General features: G+C 37.2%; 1 protein-coding gene across 6 annotated transcripts in view; it reads right to left on the bottom strand.

The window, feature by feature from the left end:
• Positions 1-22,109, bottom strand: part of LOC108988614 (probable serine/threonine-protein kinase SIS8) — a 44,688-nt gene extending 22,579 nt beyond the window's left edge. For 3 of the 6 annotated variants that reach the window (XM_035682922.1, XM_035682923.1, XM_035682927.1), the window contains exons 1-7: positions 21,761-22,109; positions 18,801-19,212; positions 1,662-1,865; positions 957-1,145; positions 573-829; positions 305-424; positions 57-146 (exon numbers count right to left, since the gene is read on the bottom strand). In XM_035682922.1, coding sequence (XP_035538815.1) covers positions 57-146; positions 305-424; positions 573-829; positions 957-1,145; positions 1,662-1,865; positions 18,801-19,049 — 1,109 coding nt within the window. In that variant the 5' untranslated portion in view covers positions 19,050-19,212; positions 21,761-22,109. The remainder of the gene's footprint in view (positions 1-56; positions 147-304; positions 425-572; positions 830-956; positions 1,146-1,661; positions 1,866-18,800; positions 19,213-21,760) is intronic. The other 3 variants (XM_035682912.1, XM_035682913.1, XM_035682919.1) reach the window with 3 other exon arrangements.
• Between the last annotated feature and the right edge of the window lie 692 nt (positions 22,110-22,801).

Here is a 22,801-nt window from a genome sequence, read left to right as displayed (position 1 = left end):
TAAAACCGAAGAATTGGTAAATAATGAGTTAATCCTAAAAAGGGGGATTAAAAAACCTGGAACTAGCAGTTCGCTGTTCAGCAATGGCCTTTCGGCGGCTGCGTCGGCAAAATGCATTCGCAATGTTGGGTTCACTATGCGACAAACTGATAGAATTGACCAAAACAAGATTTAATGGCAAACGTCTCATGGTACACTTTATAATGGCTTTTAATCAAACAGATATTCTAACAAATAATAGGATTTTGAAAGGAAAAAATAAAGTCATTGCAGAAGCCATTCATTAATCTGTAACTACCATTACCTCAATGTACTCTCAATAGACTTATTTGATCGCAAAATCATATTTCTCAATGAAGGACCAGTTACATTTGACGATGCTTCAAATTTCCGATGGAACAGAAGGCTGTCCTCTTTTTCAGCACTGTGGCACAAGAAACAAGAACAATAATGACCTAACCAGCTTTAGAGAGCATGTATGGAGCAAAACATTTTTTTTATATGCATGAAGCAACGCATCATGTGGGCATTACATAAGTTCAAAATCTAAACATCAAACAACATCAGCTAACCTGTCAGGATCTACTCTCTCTGAAACATAAAGTGGACTATTTGGTTCAAGTGGTGAATCACAGGAGTCGTTTTCTGCTGAATCACTCTCCCCTGTTGCAGATATATGGGTCATAAAAATTGCCTTGGTAGATCGTGGTATCAGCTTCCCAGGAAACCGCATAAGATCAACCAATAGTTCCACAGAATTCAGCACAACTATAACAGACATATGCTTATAGGAATCTGCATACTCAACAATCCCTTCATTTGGCAAACCCTGATCAAAATAATGAAAAAAAACAGACAAGGGCTTCCAGATATTAGAAATGATGATCAGCAATCAAACATACTTTCACTTTTCTGCACAGAACAGTTTAACTAACCAAAAGAAACTAAAAGCTTACCACCATAAGCCTACTTTCGAGACCTACAGTATCTGCTAGAACTTTAAATAAGATTGCTCTAGGACGGCATGAACCTTGCTTTATTTGCCCCAGCATCTGAATGCCTCGATTCTCAAACATGTGAGAGGTTTCTTCTAGTGCAGCTTTTGCTGGACTTTCCAAATTTGGTCGTTCATAAACATCAGCCACCTGTGTCAAAATATATTCTTTTTGGTGAAACAAAATAATAATTACATTGTCACATAATAGTGGTTGATCTTACCACATATCATCAATCCAAAAATTGGGATCAGGGATAATTTGTCCAATCAAAGAGAAATAAATGCAAATGGTATATGGTGATCCCAGTGATGGCTGAGAAACTAAATCCTTTACCAAATTAGTATATTGAGATTATATAACAATATGAACAATGCAGCTTGTTATAAGAAGTCCACATCTTGACACCCACACATGAACAAAATATTCAACTCAATCAGCAAATACAAACAATATGAATTATTTGGAATAAAAGAATAAGTAGCACACATCCACAACCAAGCAACTATGCTTGCCATCACACCTAAGTTCCCATCGTCAAAAACATCAAGTGTTTGACACTTTAAGTGCTACCGAATGAATGGCTTAGGAAAGTGTAAAACATAAGAATGAATAAATTGTTAAACACTCGGTGATTCTTGGCACAAGAGTTGAGAAAATTCTCACCAATCCGGATATCTTTTTTATCATTGCAGGTGGATTTGAATTCAGCCCTTTCACCAGTGTCACAATCAGATGCTTCAGCAGAGATAGCTTTCTATCTTTGTCGCTATCTACAAGAATGATCTCAGCTTTAAAACCCTCTCCCCCCAAAGCGTGGAGCTCATCCAGAGTAGGGATGGCATCAAAAAGCTCCTTCAGCCTTTTCTCCTGTACATGGTTTTAAACCAACAACTTATACCAAATTTTGAAACTAGACTTTCAGTGTAAAACCAGACAAATCAAGCACTAGTTTCATCTGAAAGATAGACAAAATATGCAGATACACAGAATAGGGTCATCATCCAGTGCTAGAATAAAAGTGAAAATGCCATATTACTAGGGAAAATTAATACATGTGACGATTTTCATGTCATCATTCATTGACAATGAATATATATCTCTTTGACAAATTTTAATAATAGTAGTCAACTCTAGATTAGTCCTCTGCTGCTCCAATGAAGAGATCATTAATAGCTTACGTAGGGATGTATATGATAAAATATTTTCCTGATAAATAATAGAATTAACTAAAAATAAATGGACACCATAGTACTTGAAGACAAAATATAGAAATGCAAAGGGAAAAGGAAAGAAAGAAAAAGCCTTAATTTACATAGTTTTAAATCTCCAATAAAGAAATTGAAGACTTTTCTTCCATAAGTAATAAGATTTCATTAAAAAGCACTGAGGAGCACAACCCTAGTACACAAGAAGTATATAAGAGAATACCTATCTAGGAGAGAGAGAAAAATAGAAATGCGGAAATTTTTAAAAGCTAGAAAAAAAAAAAGAATCAAACTATCATGAGCTTCTATCCATGTATAAAGAGAGTTTTAAAGACGTTCTTTTTCAGCTCTACTTTCAAAGGTCCGTGCATTCTATTCTCTTGAAACACACCACATTAAACATAAAGGAGCCAGCCTCCACACCACCAAAATATTACCATGCCCCTGCCGTCCTCCCCAACTCACCTACTCCTCGCATGCCCTCTAAGGCATTAACCCAATCAAAACCAAACCTCTCAAAAATCAAACACCATAAATCTCTCACTACATCAAAATGTAGAAGAAGATGATCAACAAACTCCTCGTTCCTCTTACACATACAGCACCAACTCACCACAATCATGTACTGCTTCCTCAGATTATCTAACGTCCTTACAATTCCTAATATCGCCATCCACACACACACACACACACACACAAACACTCTTGAAGGAGCCTTCACTCTCAAAATGCTCTTCCACATAAATGGGGAGCCCATGGGTAATATTCTGACCTCATAGTAAGACTTCACTTGAAACTTATGACTCATAAATGTGATCCAACAAATACCATCCACACCTCCTTGTCATACTCTAAAATTATACTTCTTAATAAAAGGAAGACACGAAATATTGGATTTCCTGAATCACAAGTCTTATATGCTGTGTTATGATCACCTCATACTGATAAAAACTAACCAAATCCACTGCCTAATCTTGTACAGGTCTAGTAAAAAGAATAACCCAATGAGTACTTCCATTTCAAATTTGCATATTTTCCGCTACCCACGCATCCTTACAAGGATACCGTACAACTCCAGGTGAGGTATCTTCAGAGGTTGACCCTCACACCAAACGTCACACCAGAAACTAACCTTTGTTAAACACCCACTTAATAAATGTTGACAGAGTCCCACCCCCTCCTGATATGTTTCCACAACCCGACACCAAATGGCCCACCCATTACCTCTTTTGAACGACGATCACCTCCACAAACTCCCATACTTGGTATCTATCCCACAATCTCCATCAAGCATCTCCCTCGCCACATAAAACCATAACCATTTACCCAATAAAGCATGATTAAACAAAGATAATTTTGGAACCCCCAAACCACCCAATTTCTTGGGAGTGTGAATAGTCATCCAATTCATTAATTAAGACTTAAACTCATAGTCCATTAATCAACCACCATTAGATAAATAAAGTCTTTTCAAGACCGCGAACCGTTCTTCCACTTTTTGAGTATGCCAATTGAAATAGATATAGCCTTATAGGAAGCACCCAAAGGCAAACCCAACATGTTTCTTTGGAAAAGAAGAAACCTCACAGCCAAGAATATTGGCCAAGCTTTCCACTTCTCCCACCTGAACAACAGGAATGATCTCATATTTTGCCAAATTGATCATCAAACTTGAAACCGCTGCAAAACATAAGAAAAGACACCTCAAGTCTTGTAATTGTTCAGCATTTGCATCACAAAAATAGTGTCATTAGAAAAATGTCAGATAATGTGATACCCCATATGAAATGGATAAGGGTAGGTAGTGTATGGGATCCCACATTGCTTGGGAATGAGAAGTTCTTGCTCTTTATAAGGTTCCAATGGGGTTCCAATTATATCATTTACTAGTCCTTTTGGAGTATAGGTCATGTAGTTTGGACCTTCTATTGAGACGTTATAAATGGTATCAGAGCCTATCCCAACCAGAAATGTGAGAATTGAGCCGTGCCATCTACAATGAACAGGCCCGACGAGAACGTCGGAAATTTAAGAGGGGTAGATTGTGATACCCCATATGATATGGATAAAGGTAGGTGGTGTATGGGATCCCATATTGCTTGGGAGGGAGAAGTTCTTGCTCTTTATAAGGTTCCAATGGGGCTCCAATTGTATCATTGACTAGTCATTTTGGAATATAAGTCATGTGGTTTGGACCTTCTATTGAGACGTTACAGATAACAATCCCTTATCCACTATTGCATTCATCACCCTACTCAATGCCATAACAATAACAAATACCAATGGCAATAGTGGATTCCCTTGTCTCAAACCACGAGGAACTACTAATCTAGACAGAGAACAATTACTTATAATAGAAAACCACACCAAGGAAATACAATGTGACATACAGTCCCTCCATATCTCTCCAAAAAGTCACATATATTCAACAAATATAGCAAAAGGTCTCTATATGCATGGTCATATATACTTTCTCCAAGTCTAGTTTACAAAAAGAAAAAACCACAACCACAATCCCTGATCCAACTATCAAAACATTCATAAGCAATCAAAGTTGTTCAACGATCTTGAACAGTCACAAAGTTCTCTCCTTTCATCTCTCTTTTGCAACCATAAATTAAGCCCTGCTCTATACCTACCAAAACCATAAAGCCTCATATATTCCCAAATAGCCACCAAACAACCCATCTAACCAGCCATATATACCCTCTATTGTCCAGAAGTTTCCCTAACCCATTCGAAATCCTAGAACCACAACATATCTTGATTGTAACCCACCATGAACACAGATTCCCTATTTTATCCTATGTCACAATCCTAACTTATTTTGCCATCTTTCCAGTTTGACGATTCTTTTCAAATCCTTTACATAGCAATAAACCAGTTGTGCGTGTAAAAGAGGTGATTCCTAGTAAGGTCCGTTTATCTTACAAATACAATTGGCTTTTGCATAGTTATCAAACATTAAGTAACTTGAGAACAAAAAAAAAATGAATACGCTTTCGAGTCACTCAAAGTAGGGCTGGGTGGTGGGCCCCAACAATCTGGTCCTCCCAACCAATCTGCCCGGCCTGCAAGGTTAAAGGGCAGAAAATCCACCCGTTACCCAGGGCGGGTGGGCGGATTCATTTAAAGATAAAAGCAAATGGGAGGGTGGCGGGCATGGGTAGCCACCCACCCGCCTATATATAACCCAACCGACCTACTAAATATAAAACCTTGAAAAAAACCCTAATTCTATTCTCTTTTTACTCTCGGTCTCAACTCTCTCCCACCGCTCACTCCTTCCTTCTCTCCTCTCCTCTCTCTCCTTCTCCTCCTTCTTCTCACCTTCTTCTACCTATCTTATTGTAGGTCTGGGTCGTGGATCACTCGAGCTAGTTGTAGCCAAGAGACCCACGGCCATTGGATCTCTCAAGCTAGTTGTAGCCGAGAGACCCAATAGCCATGGGTCTCTCGATCTGGTTGTAGTCGAGAGACCCATGGCCATGGCCATCAGTAGGGGTGCGCAAAAATCCAACCCACCAACTCCGAGTTCGACTCCACATCGTCAAAGTCATAATCGAAGCTCTGACAAAATTGAGTCAGAGTCAAATTTTTCATGTTAAATATAGCATATACCTATATTTAAGTCTATAATTATGCTCAATACTATGCTAGTAGAAGTGTTAATAATCATGGCATAATATATTTAGTATCACATATATATATATACATCTATAAATTCACTATTAAATACTAGTTAGTATATGTATTGATACATATGCAGAGGTAGTAACTGTTAAATATAAGCCATGTACCATTACGAATCTATACTATGTATATAGTAGTCTACTATGTGTACTACTAGATTAATATTAGATGTATGCTATATAATTTATATTAAGGGTATACTATTATTTTATATGTACATATACTATAACTATAGGCTTGAAATTATAATAATTGATAGAGGGTAAACTTTATATCATAAACCTTAGCATATACATATATTCAATAGTAGCATATTTACTTGTATAAATCTTAGAGTAATTGTTAATGGTTACATCATGAAAAATTCTAAATAGATTTTACATATACGTAATACTAGTACATGCACTAGTGCATATCATAGAGTAATTTTTATTTTTTATTTGGCACCAGGTATCCAAGAATAAAGCCCCGACTAATTCCAGAGGTGCACAAACCCTCGGCAAAGAGTTTCCCACAAGTGCACCTCGGGCAATTCAAGGGGAAGTTCCCCCAATCCGATGGCCCTCATAATTGTTTGCACCCAAGAAGATTCAAACCTTAGATTTGGATATCATAGAGTAATTTTTAATGGTTCTATCGTGCCATACTTAAATATAACTTATACCAATATATGTACTAGTTTCACAACCATGTTCCAATTATAGCATATACTCATAAAATTTTAATTTCAATCATCCTGGACTATATCATTATAGCTTATAAGCGTAATACTATATTCATTTTATAACCATGATTTAACTATTAACTTAATATGTTACTCATATTGATACTATGATATATATTACTTAATTTCTATGTCTATCAACTTTCATATTGTAGTATAATTTATATTATGATTTTGTGACTTATACAATAGTACTATTACAATTTACAATCATCTTGACCACCAATTATGCATTCATTTTTCGTTCTGAATATCACAATCTTGTGATAGTGTTTGGTGGGTCTGAAATGAGAGAAAAAAAAATTCTTGCATGTTGAAATCCTACTCCGACATCCGCTCTGATTTATGGAGTCGGAGGCGGAGCAGATTCTAAGGGTATCGGAGGCCGGATTTGGCCTCCAATTAAGTCGGAGTTAGAGTCGGAATTTTGGATTCCGGCTCCAACAATGTTGATGCTCAACCCTAGCCGCCAGTCTCTCGATCTTGTTGTAGCCGAGAAACCCATGGCCATGGCTGTTGGTTTCTTGAGTTGGGTTTCCTGGCCGTGGGTAAGTTGTTTTTCACTATTTTTTTAAATTTATAGTTGGATCTACGTATTTGAAGTTTGATCTATATTTTGGGATTTGAATATGAAGATTTGGGGTATGGATGTGGTTCTATGGGGTTCTCTGTATGTGTTTCGGGAAGAGGGTTGGGGCAAATCGAGTGAACGACGGCCATGGTCGATTTTTGCTGGGAGAACATACAGGCGGTGGGTTCAAAAATCTGTTGTCCATTAGATGGGGGCGGATGGTCAGCAGCTTAGGGTGGCACTCAGGGCAGGGTGGAAAATAACCACCTACCATGCAGGTGCAAGGGCCAAGGGCCAAGGGAGGGTGCCACCCGCCCATGTAGGATGGGTGGCACCCCTAACTCTAAGTTGTAAGTTAACCATTATTGAAGCAAAATTAAACAGTTAAGGTTAAACAAATATGAAAGCATAAATTAGTTTCCGTGAGAACTTTTCTTCAAACTTAAGAGGAAAGGTAGTTTCAAATGTTGTCCCCTTTCCAGCTTTCCAGTAATTCTTGCAACAAGTATTTTTTTAATAAGTGGAGGGGAGCAACCAGTTTTTAATGGAGTTTTCATACAAAACTTGGCACATCGACTTGAACTGGAAAACCACACCTGCTCAAAGAAGAAATCACCAAAGTAAAGGATCAGCTAATTCTCCTTCATAACCACAGTCTGCAAGTTGACTCAGCCATATGAGCTTGCCTGAATTAGGAGCTTCAACAAACAGTAACACAAGCATTTCCAAAAATACCAAACTTCACTTAGAATTAGCATTATCCTAATTGCCTTCTATAGTACTTTGTTGGAGTCCAAATCATTGCCTTGACCACCTCTCCCCTTGGGTTAAGCACTGACAGCATCAGCAGTTGTTCACCAGAGTCCAACAATCAAGCAGGCAGTGTAGCCAGAATCTGACCACCGAGCAAAACAGATTCCATGGAATCAGACCAACCATACTGCCTGCTTTCAGAAGGTTTCTGATAGGCTAGTCAATAGGATCGTTTTGGCTTTCTTTTAACATGCTCGGGCCCATGAGGTCAGTGGCCTGTTTCAGGCTTTATGAACTTCCCATTCGGCCCATATGTAGCCAACCATACGCACCACACACCATCATTTGGCCCCATCTCCCATATTATCATCGCACCACACACCATCATTTGGCCCCATCTCCCATATCATCATCTCATTGGGAAAACTCATTCAGCCATCCCGTGGCCTTAAAACTCTCATAACCTCATTGCCAACCACAAATCAACACCACCTCATCCATCCTTGTGATTTTGATGAAGTGCTTACAGTCCCCACTTCCAACCCCGATAGTGGGTTTCTTGCAGGCTCATCTATATCCTTCTCAAAAAATGTCCCAAAGGGTAAAGGTGCTATTATGGTTGCACCCGAATAGATAATTTACCTTTTGGTCTCCCCCTCCTTACCAAATTAGTTTAGAAAAAAAGAAAAGAATATACACCCAATCGACACCTCCACCAAAACACCAAAGCCAACATAAATCAAGTCAATCAGCCCATAACAATAGAGCAATCAAGAAATATTTTAAGAAAAATGAGGCCTTAGAAGTTTGCCCAATAGTGGCAGTGTGACCACCAACACCTAATCTGCACCAAAACAACTAGCAAGGCATTGCCTTTACCAGCCCACCACCTCCATAGCCTTCTCTGTTTATCCCTTTCTCTCTTAACTCCACAAAGCCATACCCGAATACTAACATATAAAGAAAACCAGAGAGAAATCAAGGCAAACGGTTAAAGAGATACAAGAACTGTAACATACAGGTCCAAGTTTAGGGCTTTTATTAGTATTATATATATTATTTATTTTATTTTATTTATTTATTTTACTTTTATTATCATCTTAGGAAAATATGCTAACAGATAGATTAAATTAGTGATTCCTTCCCTATCAAAACCTTCGTATACTTTATCCATTAAGTTCCCATATTAGATTCGGTTTCTAGTTTGAGACCAACTTCAACTCAAACTCTTCAAAATCCTCTCAGAATTTGTATCCTCATAGGAATAGGTTCCTAAAGTCTAGGCAACTTCAAATTTCAGCCAATCTCCTGAAGATTCACGTTGTTCCCTCCCATCACCTATAAGAAACCCACAAAACCTCTGAATTATACACACAAAAATCCCTGGAAAAAACTCTTTCACGCAGAGAAAGAAAACTCACTCCCACAAGCACCACCACAGCCCTCTCGGCAACCAACAGCCACCTCGACGGACCACCTCCCACACCATCGCAGAAAATGCCTGCCAACCTAGTTTCATCGCACCCACTCCCTCAAGAACCTCCCAGTCACACCGACGTCACATCCAGCCACCCTGGGCCGCCGTCGTACTCAGCCCCTCTCTCGGTAACGCGCTACAAGTTGGAAATCAGGAAGCAATGCTAAAAGGTAAATAGTATGATCATATAAATGCATGTGTACTGTGAATATTATTGTTATGTATGAAAATATGATGTGCGTATGATGGTTAGCTAAGAGACAAGTCAAGGTTAGAATCCTTTCACAATCTTTGATGAAATGTGAGATTATGGTTGAATAAATGAATTTATTGCTTGATTGATTGAATATTTACTAAAATCATATGAAAGCCATGAGATGTTCATGTAGTAATTCAAGTCAAGTATGTCATGCAATAATAGAATAGCCAAATTATGCAAGCCATGTTCATGTTCATGTAATACTTAGATTATATATGCCATGTTCATATAATACTTAGATTATATATGCCATGTTCATGTAATACTTAGATCATGTATGCCATGGAATGTCATAAATGTTCAGATCAGGTTATGCTATGTCATGTTATGCTATAACATGTACGAGAATATGCCATGTTATGTCATGTCGTGTTATGCTATATCATGTACAAGAATATGCCATGTTATGCTATGTCATGTACAAGAATGTGTCATGTTATGCTATGTCATGTACAAGAATATGCAAATGTTCATGAAGCCTAATAACTTCTCATGCATTAAGAAAGATAAGAAGTTTTATGGTGCCACGAGCGTGGTTAACCACAAGTTAAGTGAAACGCGGACTCAAGCGTGTTTCACTCTATGTTATGCAAGTTAAGTGAAACATGGACCCAAGCGTGTTTCACTCCATGTTATGCAAATTAAGTGAAACACGGACCCAAGTGTATTTCACTCCATGTTATGCAAGTCATGTTTCACTCCATGTTAAGACAAGATGAACAATATATTATGCATTCACGTTACATGTTTGCCATGATTATATATGCTTTCGCTCATGTTAATGATGAATACGTAAGCCATATGAATCTGTGACGATATATATATGTAAAGTTTTCAGAAAGTTATGGTATGTGTATGATTGTGAATCTGTGATGATGTATGTATGATGTGAAGAGTTTTCAGAAATTAAGTCCATGTTAGGCCAAATTATATTTTACAGTATGATGTGCTACTTACTGAGTATTCGACTTATTTTTGTTTGTATTCTTGTTTTCTTCCATGTTTTAATTCTCGCAGATGGTGACTATGATAACGCAGAGCTGGATGGCCAGGAATAGAACTAGTACAAAGTCTTAGGAAGGAATAAGTGATATTCACACAAGAATTAGATTTCTTTTATGTCATTCATAGGATTAGTTTATGTTCATTTACTTCACGTTCAGTTTTCGAAGCAATCATGTTCAATTCAATTTTAACATTTTAATGCTTTCCAATAAATGAGGTATTTCAGAATATGAATCTCTTTACCGGGCGTTATGTTATGAATGTTAGTAACAACTCTATCCTACGGGAACGGGATGTTACAAGAATTGGCCAAACGGTAATATAGGTTACGAAATTTGATTTTATATATAGGCATCAATCATGTTGGCTATGATTGGACCACTAACACCCAAAACTCACAACTGATTTGACACAGTTGGCCTCCCACTTCCAACCCCGATAGTGGGTTTCTTGCAAGCTCATCTATATCCTTCTCAGGTAAAGGTGCTATTATCGTTACACCCAAATAGAAAAATTACTTTTTGGTCTCCCCCTCCTTACTGATGGTTTCGAAAAAAGAAAAGAATATACACCAAGTTGACACCTCCAACAACCAAAACACCAAAGCCAATGTAAATCAAAGTCAATCCGCCCAGCAATCATATAAGACCCCGTACTTTTGAGGTTTCTAATTTAGGAAAGTTAGGGTTTACATTATATAATTTGGGTTTCTATTTTTAAAGAATGAATTAGGGTTAGATCTAAAATTAGGCCCATGAGCCCACGTTCATTCCTTGAGGTTAACTATTGGGATCCTAGGATTAGACCCAAAGATTATGGATGATTAATTTTATGAAGATTTAGAAACCCACGAAGCCCACTAGGCCCAAGCCTATTAGGCCCAAACCACTAGGCCTATGTAAGGATGAGCAAGCCCAAGTATTATCCTTGCCAAACCCATAGATAGCCCATGAAAGTGAGCCCACATATGTTATACCCGAAACCTACTTGCACTACACTTCTAGTTGCAAGCACATGTCTAGTTCTACTCCAACTACATGTCACCTATTCCTACTCCAACCACAACTCCTAGGTCAACTATGACTCCAAATCACATTTAAACACTCCACTAAACCCACAACACTAGGACTACCACACCCCTTGGACTCTACACCCTCCAAACTCTATTTATAGACACCATATGATAGCCTACCTACCATTACATGAGCCCTAAGCATGGCCCCCCTCCAAGGCCACGAAATTCTCTTTAATTTTGTGGTAAAACCAAAAGCCCTATGCCCCATAACCTTGCTACGACATTCACACCCTAGGCAAGAAGATCAAGTTCCAAACCACGTAGCTAAGCCATGTACTCCAACCCAACCTTTGGATGAAGCTCTTCCTTTAGGTAACTATCACTCTCCTCACTTATAAAAAAAAATTAAAAAAAAAAAAAAAAACTATCACTCTCTCTTCTTTTTTCTTTTATGATAGTTATGTTAGACAAATGCCATGAGATCATATGAAATGAGTGAAATTCCGATTTCATAAAGGGCTATTAAATACACATGCTAGAGTTAGGTTTCATGGCATTAGAATACATCTTTATACACAGGATTGGACAAGCATACATATAGGATGATTACTTGAATGAAATCATGCATACTTGAGGACCTAGACCCATGATTTTGATGGTTTAAACATCGGGACAGATTTTACAAAGAGAGACCAGGAGCAATTCGGGTGACATGTAGTGTAGGCTTGAATATGGATGGATGCATAAGGTTCAGATTATATGAACTCACATGACTAAGTGTAAATAGCATGAATAGTTATAGGTTTGCTAGACAAGATTAGGTTTGAAGATTCAAGAGTACATAGGTATGAATTGTGATGAAGGATGATGGGCTAAAATGATTAAAGTGATCTACCAAAAGTTAAGGGCTAATTGACTGTTTAGAACCTCAATAGGTATTTGGGTAGTCCAATTGGGGAAGCTTTAGCCTTTAAAGTGATGACATAGGAGATTATAAATTGATGCGATTACATATATATTGAATAGGTGATTGTCGATGTGCTAATTGATGTACAGAGTTGCAAGATAAGTCAAATGATCGTGCCATTCATTGTCATGCATATTTTCTAAATTATGTAAGTAGCATGATCATATCCTTTCATATATGGTAAACAATGTTTTAAAAGTATATATATTTATGGCCCTTTATTGAAAGCCCCTTTTTACATACCCAGTTATGATATGATGAAAGTGAGTTTCAATGTCATGTTATTATATGTTTTACATGCATCATGATATGTTTTCATTTATAATTACGATAAACTATGTCATTATGTGTTCTACATGCATTATGGTAAGAAAGACAAAAGACAAATTATGAAAGAAGTTATGGTTGGAGAGGAATGAACGAAGTTTTGAGGATCGTGACCGGACAATGGACAAGATTAGAACTTTTTTCCTTCATACTTTATTCCAGTGGTCGATTGTTATAGACTTTAATGGCATGAATGTACATGATTTCCTTGTATCTTTAGACACTCATGCATAGCTACTGCTCTTGTTTATGTCCCGTGTACTTGGCTTCACCTTTTTTAATAAAATTCTTATTTACTACTAAAAGAAATGGCCACAAGAGATGCATGGTACCAATGCAATTATGAGTGGATGTGCAAGCCACAGACCTAAGCATAGTCTACCATAGTATGTTACGATAAGTTAAGCGGTTCCCCTTGTGGCCACAGGCAATGGAACCGGTGCACAACCTTGCACATGGGGGTTAAGGTGTGCTGGTCATTAAAGAAAGGGAAGCAGAAGTTTAATGAGTTATGCATAGTACATGTTACATGTTTATGTTAGTATAAGTATTAACTATGCACATTTTTCAACGAAACCCCAGGTTTATATTATTTTTACTGCATGGTGTATTGCTTATTGAATATTCGACTCTTTTTTTGTATGTTACAAATGTTTTAACCATCCTAGGTTATGGTCAATGTGAGAAAGGTGTTGCTGGGTGGGACTTGACTCAAGGAGATGAAACATAGGCCTAGGTAGTTTTTGAGATATTTAGTTATATGTTTTCAATCATTAAGTTTATTTTGTTAAGCACATGAGACTTGAATGATTTTCAGAAAATACTTCCGCATATTATCTTTTAAATTTTAATGAAAGTATGTTTTATATTAAATTATGGAATCTTTTATACCGGGCTTCTAGGTAAATGGTTTTAAGGGTTAGTAGCATTATGGGTCACTTAGATTTCTAAGAAAAATGTTATTCTTAAACCTTACGTGTAGAGGTGTCAAATCGTGTTAACAGGTCGTGTTCGTGTCGTGTCAAGACATGTATATTATACTATATAGGTCAACCCTAACCTTACCCATTAAGCTTATCGTGTCAAAATCTCAAACCCTAACACAACCCACCATTAACATAACGGGTCGTGTCGTGTCAATCCGTTTTGACCCGTTTATGTGAATAAGTTTAACAAACCCAAAATTAACCCGTTTGATCTAGTTAAATTTAGCATAATTTTATATAAATGTTAAAATGACAATATCTATAAAAAAAATATAAAACTAACTACAAGTTCAAAATTAAAATCCAAACAATAAAAATATTAAAATTAAAATCCCACAATTTTATTTTTTAGGTATAAGGGTATAATTGTAACTTTAACTTTCTTAAATGGTCATAACAGGTTATAATGGGTTGACCCGTTATCAACCCGTTAAGCTATTGTGTCTTAACAGGTCAACCCGTTTTGACACGAATCCGTTAAGCCGCTTTTATCGTGTCGTGTTCGTGTTGGGTTAACAGGTCGTATCACATATTGTCACCCCTACTTGCGTGAGAAACGCACCAAAAGTGGTAGTAACACCTCACGCAACTTAACCGTATCGAACCTTGCAATCTCGGGCATAAGGGAAGGTCATGCTGATGAACAATGCGAGCAAAGCTAAAGGCAAGTAGAGACCTAACAAGCACGACACTGGGCAAGCAAAGACTTAGGCGAGCAAGAGTAGGCGAACGCAACATTTGGGCGAGCAATGACAAAGGCGCTCAAAGGACAGGCGAGATTAGCACTTGGCGAGCAATGATCGAAAGCGAGCTACAAGATGGAGAAGCAAAGTAATAGATAAACCGGGCAATGGACAAGTAACAAGCAAAGCAATACGAGTCCAAGCAAGTACTCGTAACGTATTCCCCGTACCTCTCATAAAGACCCGAGCAAATGCTCAAAAGTAGTTTAGATGTGCTCAGAGGTAACCCAACCCAATCAGTGCTCAAAAGCGTGCAAGCACTCTCGCGGAACCCTCAATCCCCACCAATACAACACCAGTTACAAAGGAGATTTACGGACTCACATGCCACCTGACCATGCGCAGCTAGCGTCAGAGGCTTTTTCACCACGTGTGCAACATTCACAAGCGGTAGACTAGAGGACCAACCCCACCTAAGGAGCTCATCTCTCCTTGGCCGAGCTTCTGGAACGCAGTAGGGCACATCATTATGGTCTTTGCCACCATCTCAATCCAACGTACACTTGGACAGCTGGGAGTTCGACGACCAATCCCCGAGACTCGTGAGAGATAGCTTGTTACAACTCTTTTCCTTTTATCCCTCTCGTCGGCCATCACTTCTCTTTCACTCCTTGTCTCCGAAACTATCTCTTTCTCTCAAAGCTACTCTGAGCTCTCTCCCTGTCTCATTCTCCCCCTCATGAATTCTAACTTCTTCTCTAGAAAAAGGGTACCCTAGCTCTCTTAAGCCTAAGCTCATTTGGACACTTGAGGTCATCATTGAATTGTTGGAAAGACAACCCACCAACGACCAAGCTCAGTAAACCTTCACTATTCGAGGTAAGTGACTTCTTTAACAATACTTACAATGTGTGTGGATGAGTGTGGATTATGCTGTTGTTTCAAGTTCATGACCCTATGTTTCTCTGTTACACCAAACGAAAGTCGACAGTGCTATATGATAAATGACCAAGAGTCATTCTCTCTTTTCTCAGATTTAGCTCCACGTAGTTAAGGATAACTGGGAGTTGATCTAAGTATTGCCTCGTTCCTCTCTATTTCACCATGTTTTACAAGTGGACCTTGTTTTATCATATCTTGTGGTTAGTTTGCCTCATATATGTTGTACGTTATTTTCTGGTGTCGAGTTTCAATTATATTTTGCCCTTTGAATGGGTTCACTTCATGTATTTCACTGCAACATCAGATCTTTTGCAATATTTACTTCTCGGTTTCAAACCTGGTACGATGACCATTACGTGGTTTTATGGTTTTCACCTAGCACGTGTTGTGTAATTTATTCACACTTTGATGTTGATTGTATAAATGTCCTTGTTCCTAGATCTTGCCTTGTATATATATATGGGTTGGTTTTTTCTGGCTTTAACAAAAACGAGTGTGTGCTAGGGTAACTCACGACCCTGAATCGAGATGGGGTATTATCTCGGTAAAGCTCCCTTGGTCACTTAGGAGCGTGTAATAATGGAGTGACATCTCCTAAGTTGACGTTAGGTGATCAACAGACTCGGGCAAGACAATAACGCTCTCAAGTTGAAGTCGTTGCCTCTCTCTTCTAGAGAAGGCTAGAGGATGTTGTGGTGAAGGACGGGGCGTGAAACCAAGCATTACTTGTAACAAAGTCATATGCACGATCGTTACCCGCGGTGTGGCAAAATGAGCTAGGGTGTGTGCACGACCATTATAAGGGAGGTCGTGGTGCCCACATTAAAAAGGAGAAAGGGTTTAACAAGGTTATTAAGGAAATGGGAGGGCCAAGGGTTCTCAGATGAGTTTTTGGTTATTGAAGAGCCTGGGGCTCTCGGATGACGAACCTTATATTTGACGTTCGAGCATCGGATGCTCGAAATGGTTACTGTGTTAAAGAATATATATATATATATATGTTGTTCGGGTTGCTGCAGCTCTAAAGTCACGAGCATTATTGTGTTGCTCAGGACATCTTTATGATATTTTTAAAGGATTTGTGTTCAAAATACTCACGGTTTTAAGGTTAATTGCTGCTTGGTTTCCTGACATTTGCTTTCATGCTTTTTGCCCATTGCTCGGTATGATGTTAGTTTGAAATCCTATATATATATATATATATATATATAAGTTGCTCGAAATTTGTTTGAACATGCGGTATTGTATTTCTTCTGCTTCATCTCTCATTTCTGTAAATATACTTTACTAACTCTAAGGGGTTGTTTGGATACAAGAAGCCTCTCAACTCATCTCATCTCATCTAATCATTACAACTTTCCCAAATTCCCACACAAAACAATAAACAATTCAACTTTTTCAAATTCAAAAACAAAAATAATATTCTAACAATATTTTATTCAACTTTCATCTCATCTCAACTCATTATCCAAACCTCTCCTAAATCTTATGTTTATATTTGCATATTCATTGTCTCTACATGCAATGTATAAATTGTCATTGCTTTAAACTTACTAAGATTTCTTGGAATCTCACCATGGTAGTCCCACTACAGTTTTGCCCCTCGAAACCGTAGACCGTGATGCAAATATAGGTGATGAGGGCGTGTACAATCATGAAGACCCAGTACAGCCCGAGGAGTAAGACAGTGGCCCATTCCCCCCCCCGGTTTGGGTTATTATTCTGTAATGGACTATGTTTGTTTAATTTAGGTGAATTAATAGACAATTTATGGTCTATAATACCTTAACAATTGTGGAGTTGTGACTTATGGATGGTTTATGATGCCAAGTTTGATGTTCTAAAATAACTTCTCTAAAACTGATGTCTTTAGTTCTACATATACCTTATTCCTTTCAGCTGTGAATATCTATACACGCGTATGCCGAGCATACAAGCACACAAAATTGCACACAACGCAAGGGGTGTAGCCCATGCATTCCAAATCCTGATGTCACGGATTTCTGCCAAATCACAAGTGGGGGCTGAGGGCATCACACCTTATGGGACGTGGTGTAATCAATAAATTTTTTGAGAAATATGGAGGCCTTAGAAGATAGCCCTGTGGAAGCGTGACCACCACCACCATAGCCTTCTCTGTTTATCCCTTTCTCTCTTAACTCCCCAAAGCCATACCATAATACTAACCTATAGAGAAAACTAGAGAGAAATCCAAGGCTGACGGTTAAAGAGATAGGAGAAATGGCCAAACAGTAAATTAGGTTACGAATTTTACCAACACCCAAACACTCACAACTAATTTGACATGGTTTTGGATTTCAAACCACCTACCCACAGAACTCCAACCAATATCCATTGACTTTCAATCAAAACTATCATGTAGTTCAGATTCTTTAACACCATGCTTACCCTAGTTTAGCACATCCAATAGTTCATATGAGGTGACAACTTAGTGCTGCTATTCCCCATCCTATTTTGCATGTGCAAAACCCACTAAAATCCGAAACCCAACAAGGAGATAAATTTGCAAACTATCCTCTTAATGGTACTCATATACGAAACTTGATTGAAAGAGGGATACTGTTCATCCATCTACTCAGAAGATCAAACCCTGCCTCTTTCCACAACTTGAAAACATACAATCACTTGAATATTCAAACCAGAGATCCTGATGAAACATCAATGAATCTGACTCAAGAATATTTCAATTAGCCCAGTTTCTACATTGCGTCCTATACACAACAACCATTGAGACAAACATGGGCTGTCAAGTCCATTCAGGCATTCACCAATTCAATTAAGGGTCCCCAGTAGATTTGCAAAGGAAGATAAAACAAGAATATATAGGCGATGCAGAAAACATTAATCAGATATATTTTCAAAAACCACCATAGAATTGAATATGAAGCAACCAGAACAACTGCAATTTCAGAATGCTAAGAACCCCTTCATCCAGAACAGTAAAAAAATTCAAAAATAACACTCAAAAATTAAAAGCAAGCGAGGGAAAATTTTATCATCTAAAGATAAAAAAGAAATGAAACTGAAAAGGGAACTCAGTCCCCTTACGGTCATGTCACAAGCACATCTCTCGGATAACTCAGCTTCCAGCAAAAGTCAGGCAAAGAATAAATCAGAAGTAGTCATAGCATAAAAATAATTGTCTACACTAGCAAAATTGAACTTCAAACTCACTGGAACGACAGAATAGAAACCATTTGGAATCTGTTGAGAAAGTATTCCCGTGCGCCAGAGAATTTGAGATGCTCTCTGAGGTGACAACCTATCTTCCTCGGAACTTATAGGCGATTCTTTATTACTTAAGGTCTCTTCTGGAGAACCCAAAGAAACTGATCCAAGCTTTTCCATAAAATCTGAAGGCCACCATGAAGCATTTGAAGGCCCTTGCTCTGCTGGCCATGCATCATCTCTTGTCTCCTCCATGTCTTTAAATATTTGGAATGTAAAACCATTTCGCCCCACGTTTTACCCCATAAAAGACGCTTTCAATCTAAGAAAAATCCTTAGACAAAAGAAACATTGGATTGCACACTCTAATAGCTCTGAATTCTTAAAGCTGGAGGCCATAGAACCTGCAGAACACAGACTGAAGGCAAAATATCACATGTTTGACAAGCAAACAAGCTAGAATAATATTAGAAACAAGGTGTCCTTCCAGACACAAGCACAAGCAGAAAGAATAAATCAAGAGAACTAAATTTAAAAGTAACATATAATATAAATTCTGCAGTCTCTATAGAGTCGGTGATCCTCTACTAATTAATTACCCAAAACCAAGAAACAGCCACTTAAGTAATGCATAAGAACTTATTCTATAAGTATGAATTATTTCCAAGGAGTTTAAGAGCCAAAAACGGCCCAACCTAACTGTGAAAAAAAGCCAAAACAAGCTAAAACACTATTCACAGGTCAATACCAGTCTCACCAGATCACAGCCCTTTCATATAAAAGATACTGTCAATACCTAACAAAAAATTTTATGAGGGAAAAATTGGTTCAACTCTAAGGATGCAGAGTCTTACCTATGCAAATATTGAGGTTCAGAAAATAATGAACAAACAAAGCAATTCGTAAACACAATTTTGATATATTGACTAGAGAAAAATAAGAAGAATATAAGCACGCATAGGCGATGCTCAGGTATACGTCCCGTATACCTGGACTTTTGCATACTTTTATTATCAATAAGATTTTGTTTAACTATCAAAAAAAAGAAAAATATAAGCAGTTTCCAAAGTTAAACCTATAAAAACTCTCACTATATCCAAAAATCTCGATAGAGAAACAAGGAAGAAAAGAAATTTGAATACATGCATATACCTGAATTTCAGTAAATAAATGCAAATAAAAAAAAAATTGATGACAAGGAACTTGGATACTGTACAAACACAAAATGTCTTTTACACAGTTAAACCCCGGACCCGTGTAACATGCCCACATTACGCATATCAAGTAAATCATCGGCCATTTCCCAATGGGACGCAGCCCCAAAAAAATTGTTTGCACCCAAGGGTACAAACCTTAGACCCAGGGGGAATAATCATATCCCCAGAGCAAGACCCTTATCACTTGATTAAAAAAATAAAAAATAGAAGAATAACTGGTTATTGATATATTAATTATTTTCTACTTTTAAAAATAATTTTGGTACATATATTGGAACTCCTAGAATTATCAGTTATAAGCAAAAATGTGGTGATTGAAATATCATTTACTAAAGCCTAACGAAACAATATCTTGTTTTCAATAAAAATTGTTTAATACACATAATTGAATAGAAATCCAGTTTATATTATAGTAATTTGTAACGAACTAAAAGTCAATATATGTATCCATATGAGCTATTTACATATCCACAATCCCTGCACCCTACCTACCGCACATTCTCACACATACTACAGATACATACTAGCAATGTTTCACATGCACTCAACTCAAGTGTCCATGAAATGCAACAATGTAAATCAGTCAACTGGCTGGACCACTAACAATTCTTTCACCTACACATTTTAACAAAAAGTCGCATGCAAAACTTAGAAGGTGAATCGGCGATGATATAGCTTTCCCATGCCACATAATCAACCCAAAGTTATACACTAAAGAGAATGTAGTGCGGCAAATCAAAATATTGTAAAAATATCTAAATGTGTTAAATCTCGATGGTCTAAAACTTCTCTTAAGCATACATTAACACTAATCCCAAAAATCAATCTCTAGCATGAGAATTCTTTCATGAGTAGCACTATTTGAAGGCCTTTACATGATACGCCCATACACAATCCACATGGCATATTTTGATTTGTAAGATTCAAATTTTAAAATTTATCTTCCAAATCAAATTATGCCATATGGATGGTGTGTGGTGTAGAGGCCTTCAAATAGAATTATTCTTCTTTCACATTACCTTCAACATGGTCCTCACATCTCTCACCAAGATAAAGAGGTGTACTTTCAAAGGCAGAACTAATGTCTCCAAGAACATAATCATTGAAAAACATATAATTTGAAGTCATCATTGGAAAAAAAGGAAGAATTACTAACCCAAGAACAATTTTTTTATACACCCAATACTTAAAATCCTTCATACAATGATAAACCCACTAATCACTGTTCCACAACTCAATTCATGACAAATAACCATATCATCATTTAAATTCAAGTATATCTTTTAGGAAATAGCGTAGTTCCCAACTTCAGTCACTCCCAGACATCAGATTTTCAGGATCAAAACCAAAAGCCAAAGAACCGAAAACAAATAACATATAAACAAAATTTCAATCAGATTCCAAATTCTTCAGAAGATGCCCATTACTCCAAAACAGCCCAAATTACACAATACTTCACCTCAGTCCCTTCAAATCACACACATTCCTAACATACACACTTGCAATCCACCTTTCGTTGAACAAATACATCGAAAAAACAACCCCGTACCATTACAAACACCCAAAGAAACAAGTCCACACCGTCACTATATTTCCACCAATAAAATACACTTCTCCATCAAAATCAGCTCAGGATTCACTTACATAAATAAAATTGAACAAGAATATAAAAATGTTACCTAAAGACGAATAAATAGAATAAAAAAGGGATCAAATTACATATGTAAATTTAAAAAGGAAAATTTTTACCACCAGCAGATCCGAGCATTTGAATCCGAGTCTCCTTCATTATACACCAACATTCGAATGTCAAACAATCCGCATCCAAATCCTCATCCCCACCTTCCTATGACGAAGCGCCGAAAATATCTACCGACAAATATACCTACATAAAAATGTGTGTGTATATGGAAATACAGAGAGAGAGAGAGAGAGATTGATGTAAACCAGGAAAAGAAGATGACGGAGGTTTGATTGATATAATTGATCGCTGAGGAAAGCGATGGGCTTTTCCTTTTCAGAGAGGGTGAGAGAGGGAGAGAGAATTGGGAGGGGAGAGAGGAGATCAGTAGAGTGAGGTGGTGAGTCACGTGCAGAAGGAGAGCCGGAATCGATCTGGATCTTTGGGGACCTCTCCCCGACAGCCAGCTGTCACTACTGGGTGGCTCACCAACATTCGCACCTTCTCGTCAGCCTGAATTACTCTGCAATATATTAGGTGCAAAAAACTTAGGTCTGATTTGGTTACGTAATAAAATTAAATTATTCCATCTTATATAATTATTATAAATTTTTTAAATTTTTATATAAAATATAATAAATAATTTAAATTCTAATATAAAAATAATATTCAATTTTTATATTATAATAATATTTTATTCAATTTTTAATAAAATATTTTATCCCATCTGAATAAACTGTGTAATCAAACGATACCTTATTTACAAACATACTCAGCAGTTATGTCTTTTACCTCACTTAAGTTAATAACATCTGTATTTTAAGTCTTGTTTGATTACACAAATAAAAGAATATAAAAGTTAAAAGTTGAATAAAATATTGTTAAAATATAATTTTTAAATATTAGAAATTTGAAAATTTTGAATTGTTTATTATATTTTATGTTAGAGTTTGAAAAAATTATAATAATTAAATGAAATGAGATGGTTTGTACGAGATCTTAATTTTATTTTGTTTTTATAAAAAATGAACTTCATTAACAGACATCAATCTTAGAACTATAAATTACATGGGAAAATATCTCCACCACAAACTAACAAATTACATGGG

The sequence above is a fragment of the Juglans regia genome, chromosome 1 (assembly GCF_001411555.2).
Source record: "Juglans regia cultivar Chandler chromosome 1, Walnut 2.0, whole genome shotgun sequence".
Classification (NCBI taxonomy): Eukaryota; Viridiplantae; Streptophyta; class Magnoliopsida; order Fagales; family Juglandaceae; genus Juglans; species Juglans regia.
This window is presented reverse-complemented; position numbering and strand designations above follow the sequence as displayed.